Below are 16,238 nucleotides of genomic sequence, written 5' to 3'. Positions count from 1 at the left end.
GGTGCAAGGTGAGGCACAACACAGGGCAGGCAGGCTGATGCTGTGCACAGGTATAGCTTTGCTGCTGAGCAGCGTGGGGCAGGTTCCTAACCCAGGGGTTCTGCCTGCCTTTGCCAGGAGCCAAGGTGCTGTCACCACATGCTGTATCTCCATGGCAGTACCTGGTGGTCAAAAGCAGCAGCTTTCATTCAATGAAACTAACAGTGTGTGATTTCAGCACCCACTTCTTCAGTATTACTACAAAGTACAAGTGATAGGAGAGCATTAGTGCAGTACTCAGTGTTTGCCTGAGGACAGTCCTCAGGCAAACCTGTTAAGAGGTTTAATTATCCTCTGTAGATGAGAACACGGCTGCAATGGGCAGGGCACGTCTCCAGGATGAAGGACCACCGCCTCCCTAAGATCATGCTTTATGGTGAACTTGCCACCGGCTGCCGCAAGAGAGGAGCCCCGAAGAAAAGATACAAGGACTCCCTGAAACAACATCTCAGCCTTGGCCACATTGATCACCATAACTGGTCCACTCTGGCCTCCAACCGGGAGGCCTGGAGACACACCATCTATAACGCAGCTGTCTCCTTTGAGAACACACGCAGGATCACCCTCGAGGAAAAAAGGCAACGCAGAAAGAACCGTGTATTGCAGAATACACCATCTAAGGAGTCTTTCTGCTGTGCCTTTTGCAATCGGATTTGTCTGTCACGTATTGGCCTCAAAAGCCACCAGCGTGCCTGCAGCAAATGTGGATAGAGCCTTCCCAAATCTTCGTTCGCGAAGCCCAGCCATGAATGAGTATTCCCTGTAAGGAGATGACCCTGTGTGTTTCCTCTATCAGGGTCAGGTTGGGCTCTTACTGTTGAATTTCCCATTTCTTCTAGTCAGGTCTTCATGGTCAAAGTATCTAAATCTCAGTTTTTCTATGAAAATAAGTGAACAATTAAAAATCTAAGTGCACCCCAGTTTGTGATGAGAGCAGAAACTAGGCATTCATATACAGTTGCTTAGAAACTAATTCTGTGAGTTCCTTTTCCAGTCTTTTTTCTGCATCCCAATAAGTCATGAAGTGCATGGAGCTTTTATTGCACAAGATGAGGAAAAAGGAATAAAACTGAAAACCAGAGTAAATACTCAAAACAGCTCAACAGAAAGGCCACATTAACTGTGAGGTTGGAAAGCTCCTGATGACTTCTTTCGGTGCAGCAGCTGCAGACTAGGAGATTGCAAAGCTTCCTTCCCTATAAAAATACTATCTGTCCTTATCTGACCTTCCTTTCTTTTTTTCCCTGTGTGTGAAGGTAAGGCATTGCAGCATTCTCTCTTATTGCCAGCCAGCCTACCAATGTTGGCCTTTTCCAGTAAGTACCTCAAACAGGGTATTGTTTTTAAATTCAGCATTAAAAATACTTGAACTGAGGCTTTGTAGCTGAATATACTTAGATTCACTGACTTTGAAGCCAGGAGGGTCTGGATCTTATCATATTGATATGATATGATCTTGTGCGGTCTAGTCAGTAGCCCAGAACACAAGATGAGAATATAGCATTACTAGGAAAACAACCAACTTTGAATTAAGACAGAGCCTTCCACGTGTTATGAATAGGGTAACATTGCATCCTAAGTTAAAAAACCAAGTCCCAAAAGGGACTCTTGGTGATCTCATGAAGGCTCAGGTAGTTCAAAACCACATAAAAAGCCCAAGCATCTAGTCACAGCAGAGCTGGTGTTAAAGCCATGGTTGCAACCTGTCCAACTAAGGCCATCACACCAGGAGTTGTTTTTTCCACCCGGTTTGTGCTGAGCTGTGCTCCAACCTGATGCAGATCTAGTATGAAGGAAAGCTCTAGTGTCTGACCAGTCTGGCCAATCCATGCTGTGAATGTGTTTTTTCATGTGTCTCTGCGAATAGTGTTATTATTAAAACTAATGTTTTTTAAAAAATATATTAAAAATACTCTCTGTCTACCCATAGATGCCAGTTCATCAGATAAAAAAAATACCGCTGCTTTAACAATCACTGAGAAGGTTATTCTGCTGGATGAGTTAATAGAAATGGCAGCTAGATTTTTCCATTCAGAGACAATTTCCTGGCCTCCTACTCCACTACGTGATGTGGCCAAATGTGCTGTGAAAGGAAGGAGGGGCTTGATAAAAGGAAATATCTAAGGTTGCACAGCTCATTGAAAGATGCCAAGCTGTTTCTGTCCAGCCCTGAACCAGGGTGGGATGGGTTGAGTATCTTCCTCTGTCAGGATCTAGTGATCAAGGAGCTTATTGCCAAAAAGGCAAATTCTGTTCCCTGAAGTTCAAAATTCCTCTCTCACCAGTAGGAACTGACTGTAGGCAAGAGCAGGTCTAAGTCTCCTCAGATTCATTCCTGGCTTTTCTGTTACTGTCAACTGCAATGTACACACTGACTCGCTATGAATTGGGATGACTGGACAATCTAATGGATACTAGCCAAAAGAAAAGTCACTCATACTATATGGGATTTAGCAACTATGACAGGTGAAGTATTTGTTTTCTGAAAAGCCACTAGAACTAGGCAAAAAAAGATTATGGTGACAATTTTCTTTTTGGTTAACTATATCCTAGATAAAACAATATCGTAAAAATTTCTGAAGGAGTATTACTATGTTTCCTCGTTATCTGGGTCTGATTTCCACCATGTGTCCTGCTATTAAATTTTCCATTTTTTCTGATGTGTGAGTTAGCCTATCTAACATCACGTTTCAGCCAGCATACACTCCAGAGACTTACCAATCAACTAAGCAAGTCAATCCGTCTCTGGATGCTTTTTGTAACTCAAAGGAATCTGCAACCTTTCAAAGTCCTCGGTCATCATAATTAACACGGACTAGGGAAAGGGAAACAATCTAAAGGGTTCTTTCAGCTTTTTGTGCATGGGCAAGTGAATAGCTGTAGTAAGTTCACTACCGATGTGCTTAAGTAACCTATTATGTTACAGAGCTGTCATCTTTTCCAAATTAACATCGAACACATTGAACAGTGTATTTGTCCATTTTCCACCACAGCTGAGCAACAAGATTAACACCCCTTTCCCACAGTATCTCAATGGATTTAATTAGTCATTAATTGCCTGCCCCCTTGATTATAATGAATTCTCAGACAAATTATTTAATTCCAGTTGCCTAGATAGCCAGCTTCCTAATGATTAATAAAAACCCTGCAGCATAACAGTAATCACTATAAACATCCATTAAAAAAATAATTATGTCACTGTTGAAAATGCTGAGTGCCTGGAAGGCCATTAATCAACTGCAGAGTGCTTTTGCAGTCTCACTAACTGTAATCAGTCACGGCAACTGAAGGTCTCCAAGTCTGTCACCCAAGCCCCATGTCTAAACTCAGAAGGTACCAAACACTGAGTCCATGTAATTCTCTGCTGGATCAAAACTTTCTGAGAACAGCTTCATGAACTGAAGTTGTTCAGTTGAGGCTCTGGTGTGACAGCTACAGAGCTTAATCTCGTCCAGGGGGCGGATGAGCCTGCAGATCTCACTCCGGTCTTATGCCTGTACCTGCACCGGTATTTGTCTGTGCATGGGAAAGCATAACCCAAGCCAGCTAGATGACATAAAAGGTTAGCAACTCTGCTATAAAAATACATTTTTGAAACATAAAACTTTTCATTGCATGTTGGGCACCCATAAATAAGCCCTTTATAGCCACCCAATGACCATATCCTTAATTTAACATCCCTGAAATAAACCCTACAAATAAGTGAAACGAAGAGGATCAAACCCCACAGCCACAAAGGAGGGATTTGTTGGATTTGTTTTTTTCTTCTTTTGTTTGTGCACATCACTAACACATACAAGTTACATTTTTACCCCCCAAGAATGCTTCTGAAGAATTCTATTCTCTGCTGGAAAGGAGGACTGTAGTCTGGAACCTGTTATAAGAGTATGAGACAAGCAGGGTTAATTTCAACATCTTATGGTTTATGTGGAGCACAGCCTAACTGTCACATGCTTGGCTCTTGGAAGAGAATGTGATGCCCTCTCTGAGGTGATGAGGCTCACTGTAGGGTGCTGGGATATGAGATGCTTTATTGATGCTGGGAGTGCCTGCCAATGCTAAGAGGAAATAGTGATTACAGGAGAGTTTAGAGGGGGGGGAAAATTAGGTACCTAGCTCAGGGCTACAGAAAGGTACCCCAATTTACTTGGGATGAACAACCTGGAAACTTTTGTAGCAGGTAGTTATTTCCAGGTACTCTTTCAAAGAAGTCAGCAATGCCAGTAATGCACAGAGATTTTTGGTAGAACACTTATCAAGGAAGTTCTCTGTCGGATTCAATATCTACACAATATGCAGTGTTCTAATACACGAGCAAAAGGCATAGTTAATGGGAGTTAGTTTTGGGTTTTGCTTCCAGGATTTTGTGAGCAGATGCAGAAACAGTAAGCTTGTGTATTATATCTCTCCAACAATGGGGGTGAATGTACTTTGGAATCCAGCTGCAAAAATCAGTTGTAGCGATCCTGTATGCATATCAAGAGCCATTTTGCAAGATGGATACATCCCATACATATTCAGATCTTTTTTGTGTTTCAGTCCTGCTGCCAGTTAGCCTTTATTAACCTGAGAACATTTAACCTTGCAGGACCCTAGTGAAAGGAAGGAAAACTAATCTCTTGTCAGTTAAACCATTGTTTCAGGCAAGTATTTTCCCCAGGAGAAAAAAACTGCCTCTGTGTATGTGTGTATATGTATATATATATACATATATATATATGCTATGTTGGGTGATTCCTTTTCTTCAACTTCTACTTGAAAATAATTTGTAGTGCAGTAATTCAGTCTGGATCCAGAATATCTGTTTGTTTTTCTCTATATTACAGAGTAGACCAAGTTAGATCAGTTCATCCAATGGGGATGAATGAATGGGGATGAATGAATCCCTAGGGAATGGGGGACCACTGCAACCAGTCTAGTTGGGGTAGTCAGGAAATGATAGGACCAAAATTAGTCTCTACCTTCACTGTAAAAAGCTGATGGTTCTGCCACCTACAATAGGCCAAAAGCAACTATGTAGATTAGAAAGGTGAGTACGCTGGAGGAGAGAAAGTCAGGATTTTGACTTAAAAGTGTAGCTAAACAGATAGCTCTATTTGAAAGAAAACCTTTTAAAATTGTCCAAGAAATGCTAGATCTCCTTGGTTTCCTGTTGTTATTTGTTCATCTTCTAAAACAACAGTGTAGACAATGCTAATCCAGTCATAATGGAAATCTTAGTTCTTGCATATTGACCATAATGGAAGGAGAATAGAAGGAGAAAGGAGTACACCATTAATATGAGCTTTGCCAATAGTAATATTTAGTCCTGTGGTTTGACCAGCAGTTGATCTGCCCATGGGAATTGAGGTTCCTTCTCCCTGGCTCTCAGCACTGTGTTCCTGACATCAGGCCTGCATTTGAGGCAGAAACCATGACTTTCTAGAAGAAGATGGTGACTGTAGAGCAAAGCCACTCTTTAACAGGTCAAGAGAAATATCTGAAATAAATAGTATTTCTGTGAACAAAAAGTGCACGTTATACTAGAAGGACCAGATTGCTAGACTGTGGTTGGATTAGAAAAGCTCTGAATGCCTGCAGTCTAAGTAATATGTTCCAGATCTTGAGTGCTGAAACAAAGTCTCTACATGCTCTTTATTCCATTGTCTCACTGGGAGGAACAAAGCTTCTCCCTGCAGTCATGCACAAAGCAGAATAGAGCTCAACTGCTTCCCAGATTATGAATTGTCTTCATGTTGTTGATAATGAGGGAAAGAAATCTTAACTCAAAAGGAGTCAGTGCAATGCCCTGAAGAAGTTAATAATCTGCTGTTCTTGCAGTCACCTGCCAGAGAAAAACTATGTAAATTTATACCAACCAAAGGTCTGATCTCTATTGCTGTCATGGCTGAATCAGCTTTCTCTGCTTATACCTCTGGTCTATATCAAAGAGCAAGAAAGGTCTGATGGGTGAATAAGTTCCCCTAGGATATTTCTACAAATTTCAAGAATATATTTGTGAGTTTCCATTATGGAACAACACTGAAAAAAAGTAAAAGGGAAGTGAGTGTAGAAAGCAGAAGTATTAGTGGAAAACCATGGGCATTTTTCTGCCTCAGTCCCCACCTGGGGATAGTGGCACTTCAGCTGCACAAATCCTGTCTGCACACAGCATGTTTACCTTGCTTACACCACAGTATCCACCTGGCATCCAGACTTTCATCCTCTTCAGTAAAGTACATACATACATACATCAACATACATGCATCCAAAAATCATTTTACTTGTATATCTAGAACTGCAATTGCTTCCCAAGTCAAGCTGATATTTTAATGGACTGATAATATTGGGAAGTCATTCATATTTGATGCTTTGTGAGGGGGCCAGGGAGGAAAACGTGAAATCTTGTTGCAACCCAAACTATGCAACTGAAGTCTATACTAATTGCATAAAATGGTGCAGGCTTTTACAACCACGTTCACTTTTAAAGTGAAGGTGGATTCAACAGACATTGCATATTGCAGAATCTAAGGGACATCTAGACATTACAGCTGAGAGGAGGCTGAAGAGTTCAAAGGAGGAGAATAAAGTCTCCATATTAAAGTTGAATGCAGACATGAGGCTCTGTACAGTATCCTGGGAGCCAGGTCTGACTCATGGTGCTGCTTGGAGGTATCTGCATCACAGCCATCAGCCTCTCTGCTAATGATGAAAGTGGCACCCCTGAATTAAAAAGTGGCACATCTCCTGTAGCAGACTGAATGACCCCTGATCTGCATGAAACAGTGATCTTATGAAATTTCTCACTACTGAGCTCAGCAGAAACAATGCCAGATGAACAGCAGAAAATGCTATCGCAGCAGCCACAATTAGTCTCTTATCCTGCCATGCAGGGCACAATCTAGGTCAGGACCCCTGACCTCAGCACACATTCACATGCAGCCAAATACACACATTCATCCAAAACACTGCAAATGAATTTCAAAACCAGCAGGCTCTATCGTATGCACTGAGAATACTGTATCAGTGGGGCTTGTTTCCAGGGAATTGTCCTGATGCCAGATGTGCTAGTGTGGCTTCTCTCTCCTTTTAAGAGATAGACACATTATCTGAAAACTATTTTGACTCAGCATTCCTACTGTGGAAGCTCCGTGGCCAATACATAGCTACTTTCCCACTGCCGATAAACACAACAATGAATATATAAATGAGAAAAAACCCCAGGCTACTGTAAGTGAGGGCAAGCTATTCTTTGTAACAGTGTGTCTTTTAGGCTTTTATAAGAGCTTCAGAGGGTCTAACAGCCAGCTAGCTCTTCATTTAGCCAGCATGTTCCATTCACTAAAACATTTGATTAGGAAAGTAATGACTTGATTGGTCCAGCAGAACTTTGAACATCATCCAAGAAATTTACAGTAATAAAAAAGACTCAGCAAATCATTCACTTGGAGTGTAAATAATTAGAAAGATGGAATTCTGTTTTGTCTAACATGTCCAAAGGTACATAAATACATAACAGGTATTTTTTGTTCTTGAGAATCTGCTACCCACAAGAATTCTGAAACTTGAGTTTAATCACGAGGCTGTCATGAATTAATGAGGCTGACTTCATGATAATCTGCATTTAGGTACCTTTGAGTTAGAGACTGGAGCACTATAATGATTTTGTTCTTTTTTATTTCCTAAGATTTATTTTGCAGTCAGAAGCCTTGGGATACCCAGTGTAGGGTTGAATTCCAAACTGTTCTGAAGGCTGGAGAACCAGCACATATCTAATTCATATCATATTCGTATCCATGCCTTCATATACGTAGGAAGCATAAATCTGAGTCTTGGTGTTTCTAAGAATTGTGGTCCACAGTTAGGAGGAAAATGCAAACCAGGAAATAGGATCAACTTCCTTTGAATGGGGATGTGTTGGGGCTGATGTTTTTCTTCAGTGCAGGGCTGTCTTTTAGGTACCTTAATTCAATAAATGCCTTGGAGGGAAGTAATAATGACCTCAAAGGGGTTTATGCATACAAAAAAAGGACGATTTTACGTACAAAAGCCAAAGGCAAAATAAAAATGAACGCGGTACACTATAAAGCAAATGCTTGATTGCATACAGACTGGGATTGTGAGGCAATCTGAGTCACCCTAAATTTGATTTGTGCACATCTTGTAAACTCATTTGAAATAGACTAGCTGAAGGGAAGTAAATGAACCAGACTCTCGGTGATGCATGAAACTTTAGGCTCAGAAAGCCACCTGCAGCATTTTTGTTCAAGAGTGAGCACTAAGAAATAATATCAAGTGCAGCCTGCATTACTGGGGAAGAAAAATAGGAGAAAAGAATGACAAAGTTTGAGGATTAAATAATCCTGAAGGAAATTTAAAGACTAATCAACTTCTGAAAACTAAATTGTGAATACCAAGAGATCACGGACTTGGACTACAAGGCCCTGCCAGTTCCATTTGCTCAGACCAAAATGAGTTCTTAAGTCGCTGCTCCAGAGAATTGCATTACCTTTGAGTAGGGCAAGTAACAGCTAACCTTTTAGATTATCATCACTACTACCACACCAACTGATATGGAGTTTGTGAGCTAACACAGTGTTTCCAGTCTTTCAGTTCAATAGCAGAGTGGGTGTATGGAAATGTCATCATTTTGGCAATCAATCAGTTTATTAAAGTCTCCACTGAAAGGCCAAACAGATTCTGTTATGCTGAATGAATAGCAGCTACAGCCAAGCCTGGACATGAGATGGGAAACTGCTCCTGCTGCAGGGTTAAGAAAAGCCCTTTTTTCCTTTCTGAAAAGAGCTTGGGTGTGGTTTATTTCCTTGCCTTTCTCACCAATACATGGGTTTACATGAGAAGATGAAACTTGAGACATGAAGATGAACATTTAGAAACTGTTTTCATGAGAACACTGGTGATGGGAAACAGAGAAATGTTTGCCTGAGCTGAGGAGTGTTGTCAAGGAACAACTAACTGGCCATGAGTGGGGTGCTGTACCTTGACAGTAGTTTGATGACTCTCTGTTCACTCATGGCTGCTTCTGAAATATGCCAGTGGGACTTGTGTCAACAGCAAGTGTGCAGTGAAGCATGATTTTTTGCTGATGTGACTATTCCTAACGCTATTTAAATACGGAAGAATATGGGAAAAGGGGTATTTTAATTTATTGTACCTTTTTGCACTATGGCAGTATGGAAAAACCTCTGTTAGGCAATATTATCCCTGCACTCTAAGGGACTTACACATTGTAAAATTGGTAACGGTTTCTCTAGATTTTCGGAATAATACGTTGGGCAGCAGGTGAATATGAAGATCCAACAGCAGTTGGGGTGGGAAATGTAACAATGCTGTGACTATGGCTTTCCAGATTGAACATGGAAAAGAACAGATAAACCCATAAACCAGTGGGTTTATGCCACACAAGAGCTCTCTATCAGGCCTTATACTTCTGTGTGTTCTCTCATACGTTTCTGACACCAGAGTTTGTATTTTCCATGTGGTGACTACCTGTGTCACAGTGTGGATATCCAGCCCATACTGGCTATTACCAATACTGCATTATCAAAAAAAAAAAAAAAAAAAAAGCTTAAAAGGAAGCAGAGTGAATCCATTCAAACCGAATCACCATCCTTCATAGCTCTGCATCCATCAGTCTCGCTCTGAGGAGAGTGTTCACTCCTGTTTATCACCATCTCCTCTTCACTAGGCTTATTCTGCATCTTACACCAGTCTGAGAGCCTCAGCAAGCATTGTTGGCCAATGCTTTTCCCTCTGAATGATAAATTTATAGATTTGATGATCTGCAGCAAGAGCAGATTAGCGGCAGACATATTCCTTTGCAATGGTTCACAGTAAGCCATTCCTTCTTAAATTCTCCTCAATCCCATCAGTGTTTCTATGTCTTCTAAATTGCAGCTAAGTAAAATGGTATTTAGGCTTCAGTAATTAAAATTATTTACTTACCATGTGTAACAGCTGGAGCATCTCCACATATCTGAGGAAAGAGACAAACTTTTATTAATTGCTATCAAATGAATATGGAAGGGTGGACTGCCTAGCTTCAACTTTAGAATAGCAACAGATAGTTTGTAACTATGAACTCACACTTTTTCTGAAGACATCAGCTCCTGGGCAATGAGGTAAGCTCTGGACTGGCCTTCTTTCTGTCAACAGAAAAAGTCAGAGACAATTAAGAGATGTCTCATTCCAAGAAGTAAAGCAGTGTTAAAGAGCACTTTGAACTGACATATTTTGTCAGTAAAAATAGTGACTAGACTTTTATTCTTTGTTGTTCAGTGTCTGGCATCCTGGACTTCTTTCCATGACAGGCCATTTCCCCAGTTCAAATACTTGTAGTATAGTACAAAACAATAGCTGCCAATGCAGATATCAAGTTTGTGTTCTTATTGAAAATGGACAACAAATTTCTGTTGATTTTTACAGGTCCAAAATTTGTCAAAGAAGCAGAAAGTGCTTAACTTTAAACAGACTAGCTTCATGGCTGTTGCAGCTCATCCTTCGTGGAAAAGGGAGTTCTTTATCAAAATGGTCATATTCCAAACTGTTCTGACTGCTGTGCGTGAGAGCTGCGGAAGCAAATAGGGCAAAGGGCTTTATTGCATGATAAACAAAATGTCTAAATGAAATGGCCATAAATATCTCCAGAAGTAGTTCAGTACTTCACCAGACAACACTGAAATCTCAGTGGCATCTACTTAACTGGTGGGCATCTTGGAAGACACAGTGAACTGTGAAAGCAAAGTGTATGGCTCTGAGGTGCAAGTGGCTAATTAGGGCATTTTGCTCATACTTCATGACTCATCCTTATGATAAGAGATGAACAAAGCATAGAAATATGTACTGAAAGGAATGTTCTAGGAAAAGTTTTACTTTTTTAGCAGTGGTGAAGTAGGGAGCTAAACCAGTGGTCTAAAAGCAGTAAATAAAGCAGCCCTCAGTGTCCTAAAGTGGACTCAGGTGAAATGAGAGCAGCATCAAGTCTTTGTGACAGTGCTTGCCAGACCAAGTATGCTGGGAAGAAGACTCAGTGAAGCAGAAAGCCAAGGGTCCCCACATGGCTGCACAGCCTCCATCTCCTAAGCAAAGGCATGCACTGAGGCTGGAGGGCAGCTTCTGGAGAGGGAGCTGGGAAGGAGCCATACCACAGGGCTGGGCACATGACTGGCTGCAGAGAGTAAAGATTTCTAAAAAGGTGGCAGCTTGGCAGTGTTACAATAATCACTTGGACTTTGTTTCAGAAACTTGATGGTTGAGGGACCTGCACTCCCTCTATCCCCTGTTCCCAGAAGTCTGTCTCTAGATACTGTTGTCTATCTCAGAGTCCATTTCCTGGTTTAAGAAACAGCAATTACATAACACAAGACAGGCAATGCCTAGATGCACTCTCTGACTTGCCCTAGACAGGCCATGTGACACTGAGGTCCCTGAATTTTGTCTCTTGGCTAAGACATATTAATCATAAAAGCTGATGGCACTTTGGTGACAGTGCCAGTCACTGCCCTCTGGGCCCAGTGCCAGCTCTTAGTTGTGCTGATCTAGTTGTTTGCATGACCTTGATCAGAACCAGACTGGTCTCCTGATCCAGCTTAAAAAATTGTGGGGCTGGGGGCAAATCTGCCTCCATGGGGTTGGAATGGGGTTGTTTGGCCTAAGAGCAGCACAAGCAGATCACAGAACAATTCACTAAACCCCAGAAGCATTAGTACTGGACAAGTCACTTCTCTGGTGTACTCAGGGAGTGACCCTTTGCATTTCAAAAGCGGGGAAACTACTGAAGACTTGGAATCAGCAGCTTCATCCTTGTGCATGCCACTGGCTTGCCATACTGACACGGACAAACTACATCTCTCTGTCCGTCTTAGTACGTGCATGTCATTTCACACGCTGCTCAGGGTAGGGGTATGGGACCTTGATGGTACCCAATCAGAGGCTTATCACAATTTCATAAGCTTCAACCTCTGAGCTGAGTGACTTCATAATGCCCCTGTTGTAACTATCACGCACTATGAAGCAGTTAACAGTGATGCCACAGTGGTGCCAATAGTAAACTGAGGCGTTACAAGAACAAATGACTTTTTCAGGCTGGCTTTGTGAATCAGTGAGAGAGAAGGAGAAGCTGTCCACATCTGTCTCCCAGTCGAATCTTAACTATTAAGCTCATTTACCCTATAATTCCTTTAATGCTCATTAGCTGAGTGGGTCCCAGATGGATCTATTTTATTTTTTTTAGCAGTAAAAAGCAATCATGAAGTTCAGGTTTGAATCCAGCTCAATGATGATAAGAAAAATCTGGGGTTCTGCATCCTGGACCTTGAGCATTTGTCTAGTGAGTGAAGGTTCAGATGTAGGAGATGAAGAGAAAGTCCTTATTTTACTAGGCATGAGTTTTCTGTTCCTAACTGGAATCTCTAATTCCAATATTATTTTCTGTAGGCAGCTCAGATGCCATCATACAACCTTGAGAGCCCAGTACAGAAAAGCCATGTGTCACCTTCTGATAAATTGGTAAGGATTTAATTAAATGAACATATATAAAAGACATAGGAATAAGAGGTGGTCCAGGACCATCTTCTAAATTAGATTAGCAGGAGAAAAAAAAGGAGTGAATCTCCATCAGTAGTGTAAGTGAAGGGCACCGCTCTTCGTAATATAATCCAGTAGAATCTCAAAGGTTGAGAAAACTTACAGCATTCCCTGTCTCTGAGTTCTCTAAGTTGTTATTATATGCCAGCAGAGTGAAGAGAAGGAAATAAAGAGCTTTTTTAACCAGAAATAATGAATTTTCACTGTTACTCTTATACAGAAGAATCAAGACTACCATGTGACTTCTGATGACAAATGCTAGACTTCTCAGGGTCTGAGGTACTCCCAGTGGAATAAAGGCAAAAATTCAAAATCCACCTCCTGTTTTACATTTTTATACCTGCCCCATTCTAAATAGGTTTTTAATAATGAAAATTCCTCTAACAGAGATGAAAGCCCCTCTTTTTGCTCTTTAAAATAAAGTTGATAATGTAAAAAATACCACAACAGATACTACTGGCTGTGTTTCAGATTGTTTACAGTGCAGGGGCTCTAGCAGCCCCTGAAAATTTCTCCCCACTTGCATGAGTCTGGTCCCCAGGAGAGCATGGATTCAAAGGAGATGAGCTGTTGAAACAATACTAGGAAATGTGTGTACAAAGCTAACTTTTTAAACTACATTTACTTGTAAAAATGAGCTTAAAAAGAAACATCAGAGGAAAAAATCTGCTTCAAACTGGAAGTCTTGAGATTCTCCAGCAAACAAGCTAAGAGAAAGCAGATGAGCAAAACCAAAGCATTCTCCTTGCATTTTGGTACAGAAATTCACTCATGGGCGTGAAAGGCAGCAGATAGAATTCAGCTCAATGTAAATGAAATTCATGTATCTGGACACAGGGGGGAGATTTTATAATCGAGGCTGTTTCATGCATTTATTTAAACCAAGTTTCCCTGAGGAGCAGAAAAACAGAAATCAAACGAACAAACCCCAGAAGATTCTTTTTTTTTTTTTTTTTGGCATGTGTGTATGTGTCTTTTAAAATCCAAATTTGATTCTTAGCCTGCCAGCCCTAAATGGCTGTTTTGACAAGATTAGCTCATTTTGAAATCCTATTTTTGCATCCAGACTAATATGTGTCTGCCAATTCTCCCCAAGTGACAGTGCATCTGAACTCTTTCATATTGTACAGCCACTCCCAGGCATTTTGTTCCAAGAGGTACATCACTTCATCAGGGAGCTGGACAAGTTCTTTGCACTTTGGCATTATAGAGGCAGGTTTTGATAGAGCAGCTAATGTTCCCTTGGCACACAGAAGATTGGTGTGAGAAGACAATAAGCAGAGGCAGGAGCAGCAGGGTAGGAAAAACAGTCCTCTATGAAGTCCTCTGTAAAGACACCAGTGCTTCCTGAGACATGAGCACTCACTGGTTCATCAGTCGGCTTGGAAATATGGCCTGTAGTAAAATGAAGCTGTTTTACGAGAGCTCCCCAAGAGCTTGTGAAAGTCTGGCACTGGGTACTGTGATCCTTGCTGACAGTCAGCTTGAGAAGCAAAGGCCAACAAAGCAACCACACCTGTTCTGATGTTCTCTATCAGCCATGTGCAAACAGTTTGTGCTCTGAAGGGTGGGAGAGATACCTCCAGTTAGACTCTGAAGCACATACTTGTTCTCTAAGTGCTGCCTTCTTCTCTGACAGCTACACAGCGTGGTTACACCAGGGCAACAGAACAATTAAAATACATGAGGTGCAATAAGGGAGACATTTAGAAAAACATTATTTCCCAGTGTCTTTAGTAAAACCCTACAAGAAGTGGCAATAAAATTGTTTTTAGCAGTCTTGAATTTACTCCCCAGTGCACAGTGATTGCATGCATTCCCTTGTGAACTCAAGTCAAAGTTTTATAGTCACTTCACAACTACCATCACGAGATGCTGAGAAATCTGGTCATCTTAGATAAGACACTAGGGTACACTCTAGAAATGCTAGTGGTTTGTCAGCTAACTAATAGGAAACTATCTGAAAGGAAAAATCTTTTTCACTTAATGGGGAGTGTCAGAAATTTAAAGGCTTTTCCCTTTCCAAAACAGTGTGAAAGCAACAACCAACCAGCAAATAAAACCTCACAAATCTCAGAGGAAAAAAGATTGATTGTGACTGTTTCACTTGTTTCATGTCATCATGAAGATCAAACCACAGTCTTTTCCACTGGTACCAGAGGCAGTTTAGCACCCTGCAGGCTAGACATAACTGAGATATGGCATGCGGGGAAATCAAAGGAAGCTATTTCCCCTCCAAGATTAAAGCAACAGCAATTTCGGTTACCTTTCAATGTCATTCTGCTTGCAGTTTCTATTTTCTGTTTCTAAAGAACTGGTGTCCTGGTAGGGGGGAAACTATGCTTCCCTCTTCATACTGGCCTCTAAACAAAGCTTCACGTTCTGGCAATGCCTGAAGAGATCTGACCTTCCTAGAATCAATCTACTTATGCTTTTCCTTGTCAGAGTTGACCCTTATTTAGCCATCATTTGGATTCGGAGGCTCATCTGCACAGACTTTTTCAGGCTCTGACACATGCTCATGACCAAACACAAGCTATCTACAATCAGGAAGTTGTATAGCTGTGTTGACACTGAGAGACCAGGACAAAATGAAAGGCAGAGAGAGGTGCAGGTAATCAGGATTTGCTATTTTCCTATGCAGCCTTAGTTCCTGGGGCTCAAATTGGAAGACTTCAGAAGAACATACCCATTTGTTGCACGCATACCAAATGAGCGATGCACTGTGTGCTTGTACAGTAACCCAAGGGTAGGCTCACGTTGGTTTTTAAGCACAGACACACATACACACGCACACATGCGCACACACGCCCTCCAGTGAAAAACAAAGGTAAAATTGAGCCTAAGCCTGCTCGATGCCATTTGTTTAACAACTGCACTGTTAGCCAGCTTACTGGAGATTAAAACAGCCTTAAATGGTCTTAAGATGTGGTCACATTTCCATGATCTTCCCCATAATTTGTTTAAGAGCTGTTTTATTAATCAGAAATCAGTAAAATAAACCCAAACACAAGTGGATTTTCCTGTAATGAGAGAATTTTGAGATGGCAGAGACCTGTTAAATAGTTTACTCCAGCCAACGCAAAACTGGTACCAATACGGTATTTGTCTTTTTTTTACTCAGTGGAGTTTTAAATTTTCAAGATTGCAGCTAAATCCTTTGGAGCGAGACATTTTTCCTGACATTGAAGTCAGGACTTTCTTGCTGTTTATGCTGCCTCCACTATCTGTCTTTGGACTACATTCTTTGCCTTTGCCACATGCTAGAGGGGCAAATTGCTGTTAACACACTGGGGGAGTAAAGGACTGATGGCTCTGACATTCCTAAATGAGAGACAAAGAGCAGAGAGAGTTGAGAATCCAGATCCTTCTGCTAACTGCTTTTTCCTCTCCAGCTTTCATGCAGTCCCCATTTTTGGGACTTTTACCTTGTTGATGAGGCTGGGATCACCAGGGCTGCTCTCCTCCTCTTCTGAACTTCTCCGCTCCTCATCTGATGTGACAACTTCCATTGGTATCATGGAGACTGGGCACACCTTGTAAGGCTCAGTGTAGGCACTGCAGAGAGAATAAGAACAGACTAGCTCAGTGGTATTATTCCCTCAGTTTGGAAT

General features: G+C 41.3%; 1 protein-coding gene and 1 long non-coding RNA gene across 3 annotated transcripts in view; one reads left to right on the top strand and one right to left on the bottom strand.

The window, feature by feature from the left end:
• The window catches only part of FGD5 (FYVE, RhoGEF and PH domain containing 5), an 87,775-nt gene that overhangs the window by 34,389 nt on the left and 37,148 nt on the right, over nucleotides 1–16,238 (bottom strand). For both annotated transcript variants that reach the window (XM_027746408.2, XM_027746410.2), the window contains exons 3-5: nucleotides 16,053–16,182; nucleotides 10,126–10,184; nucleotides 9,985–10,015 (exon numbers count right to left, since the gene is read on the bottom strand). In XM_027746408.2, coding sequence (XP_027602209.1) covers nucleotides 9,985–10,015; nucleotides 10,126–10,184; nucleotides 16,053–16,182 — 220 coding nt within the window. The remainder of the gene's footprint in view (nucleotides 1–9,984; nucleotides 10,016–10,125; nucleotides 10,185–16,052; nucleotides 16,183–16,238) is intronic.
• Nucleotides 12,180–12,923, top strand: LOC120322639. The gene is made up of 3 exons (XR_005562451.1): nucleotides 12,180–12,367; nucleotides 12,475–12,546; nucleotides 12,845–12,923. It is a non-coding gene; the product is annotated as an uncharacterized LOC120322639 (long non-coding RNA).

Source organism: Pipra filicauda, unplaced genomic scaffold (genome assembly GCF_003945595.2).
Source record: "Pipra filicauda isolate LSUMZ 115617 unplaced genomic scaffold, ASM394559v2 scaffold139_size1960392_pilon, whole genome shotgun sequence".
Taxonomy (NCBI): domain Eukaryota; kingdom Metazoa; phylum Chordata; class Aves; order Passeriformes; family Pipridae; genus Pipra; species Pipra filicauda.
This window is presented reverse-complemented; position numbering and strand designations above follow the sequence as displayed.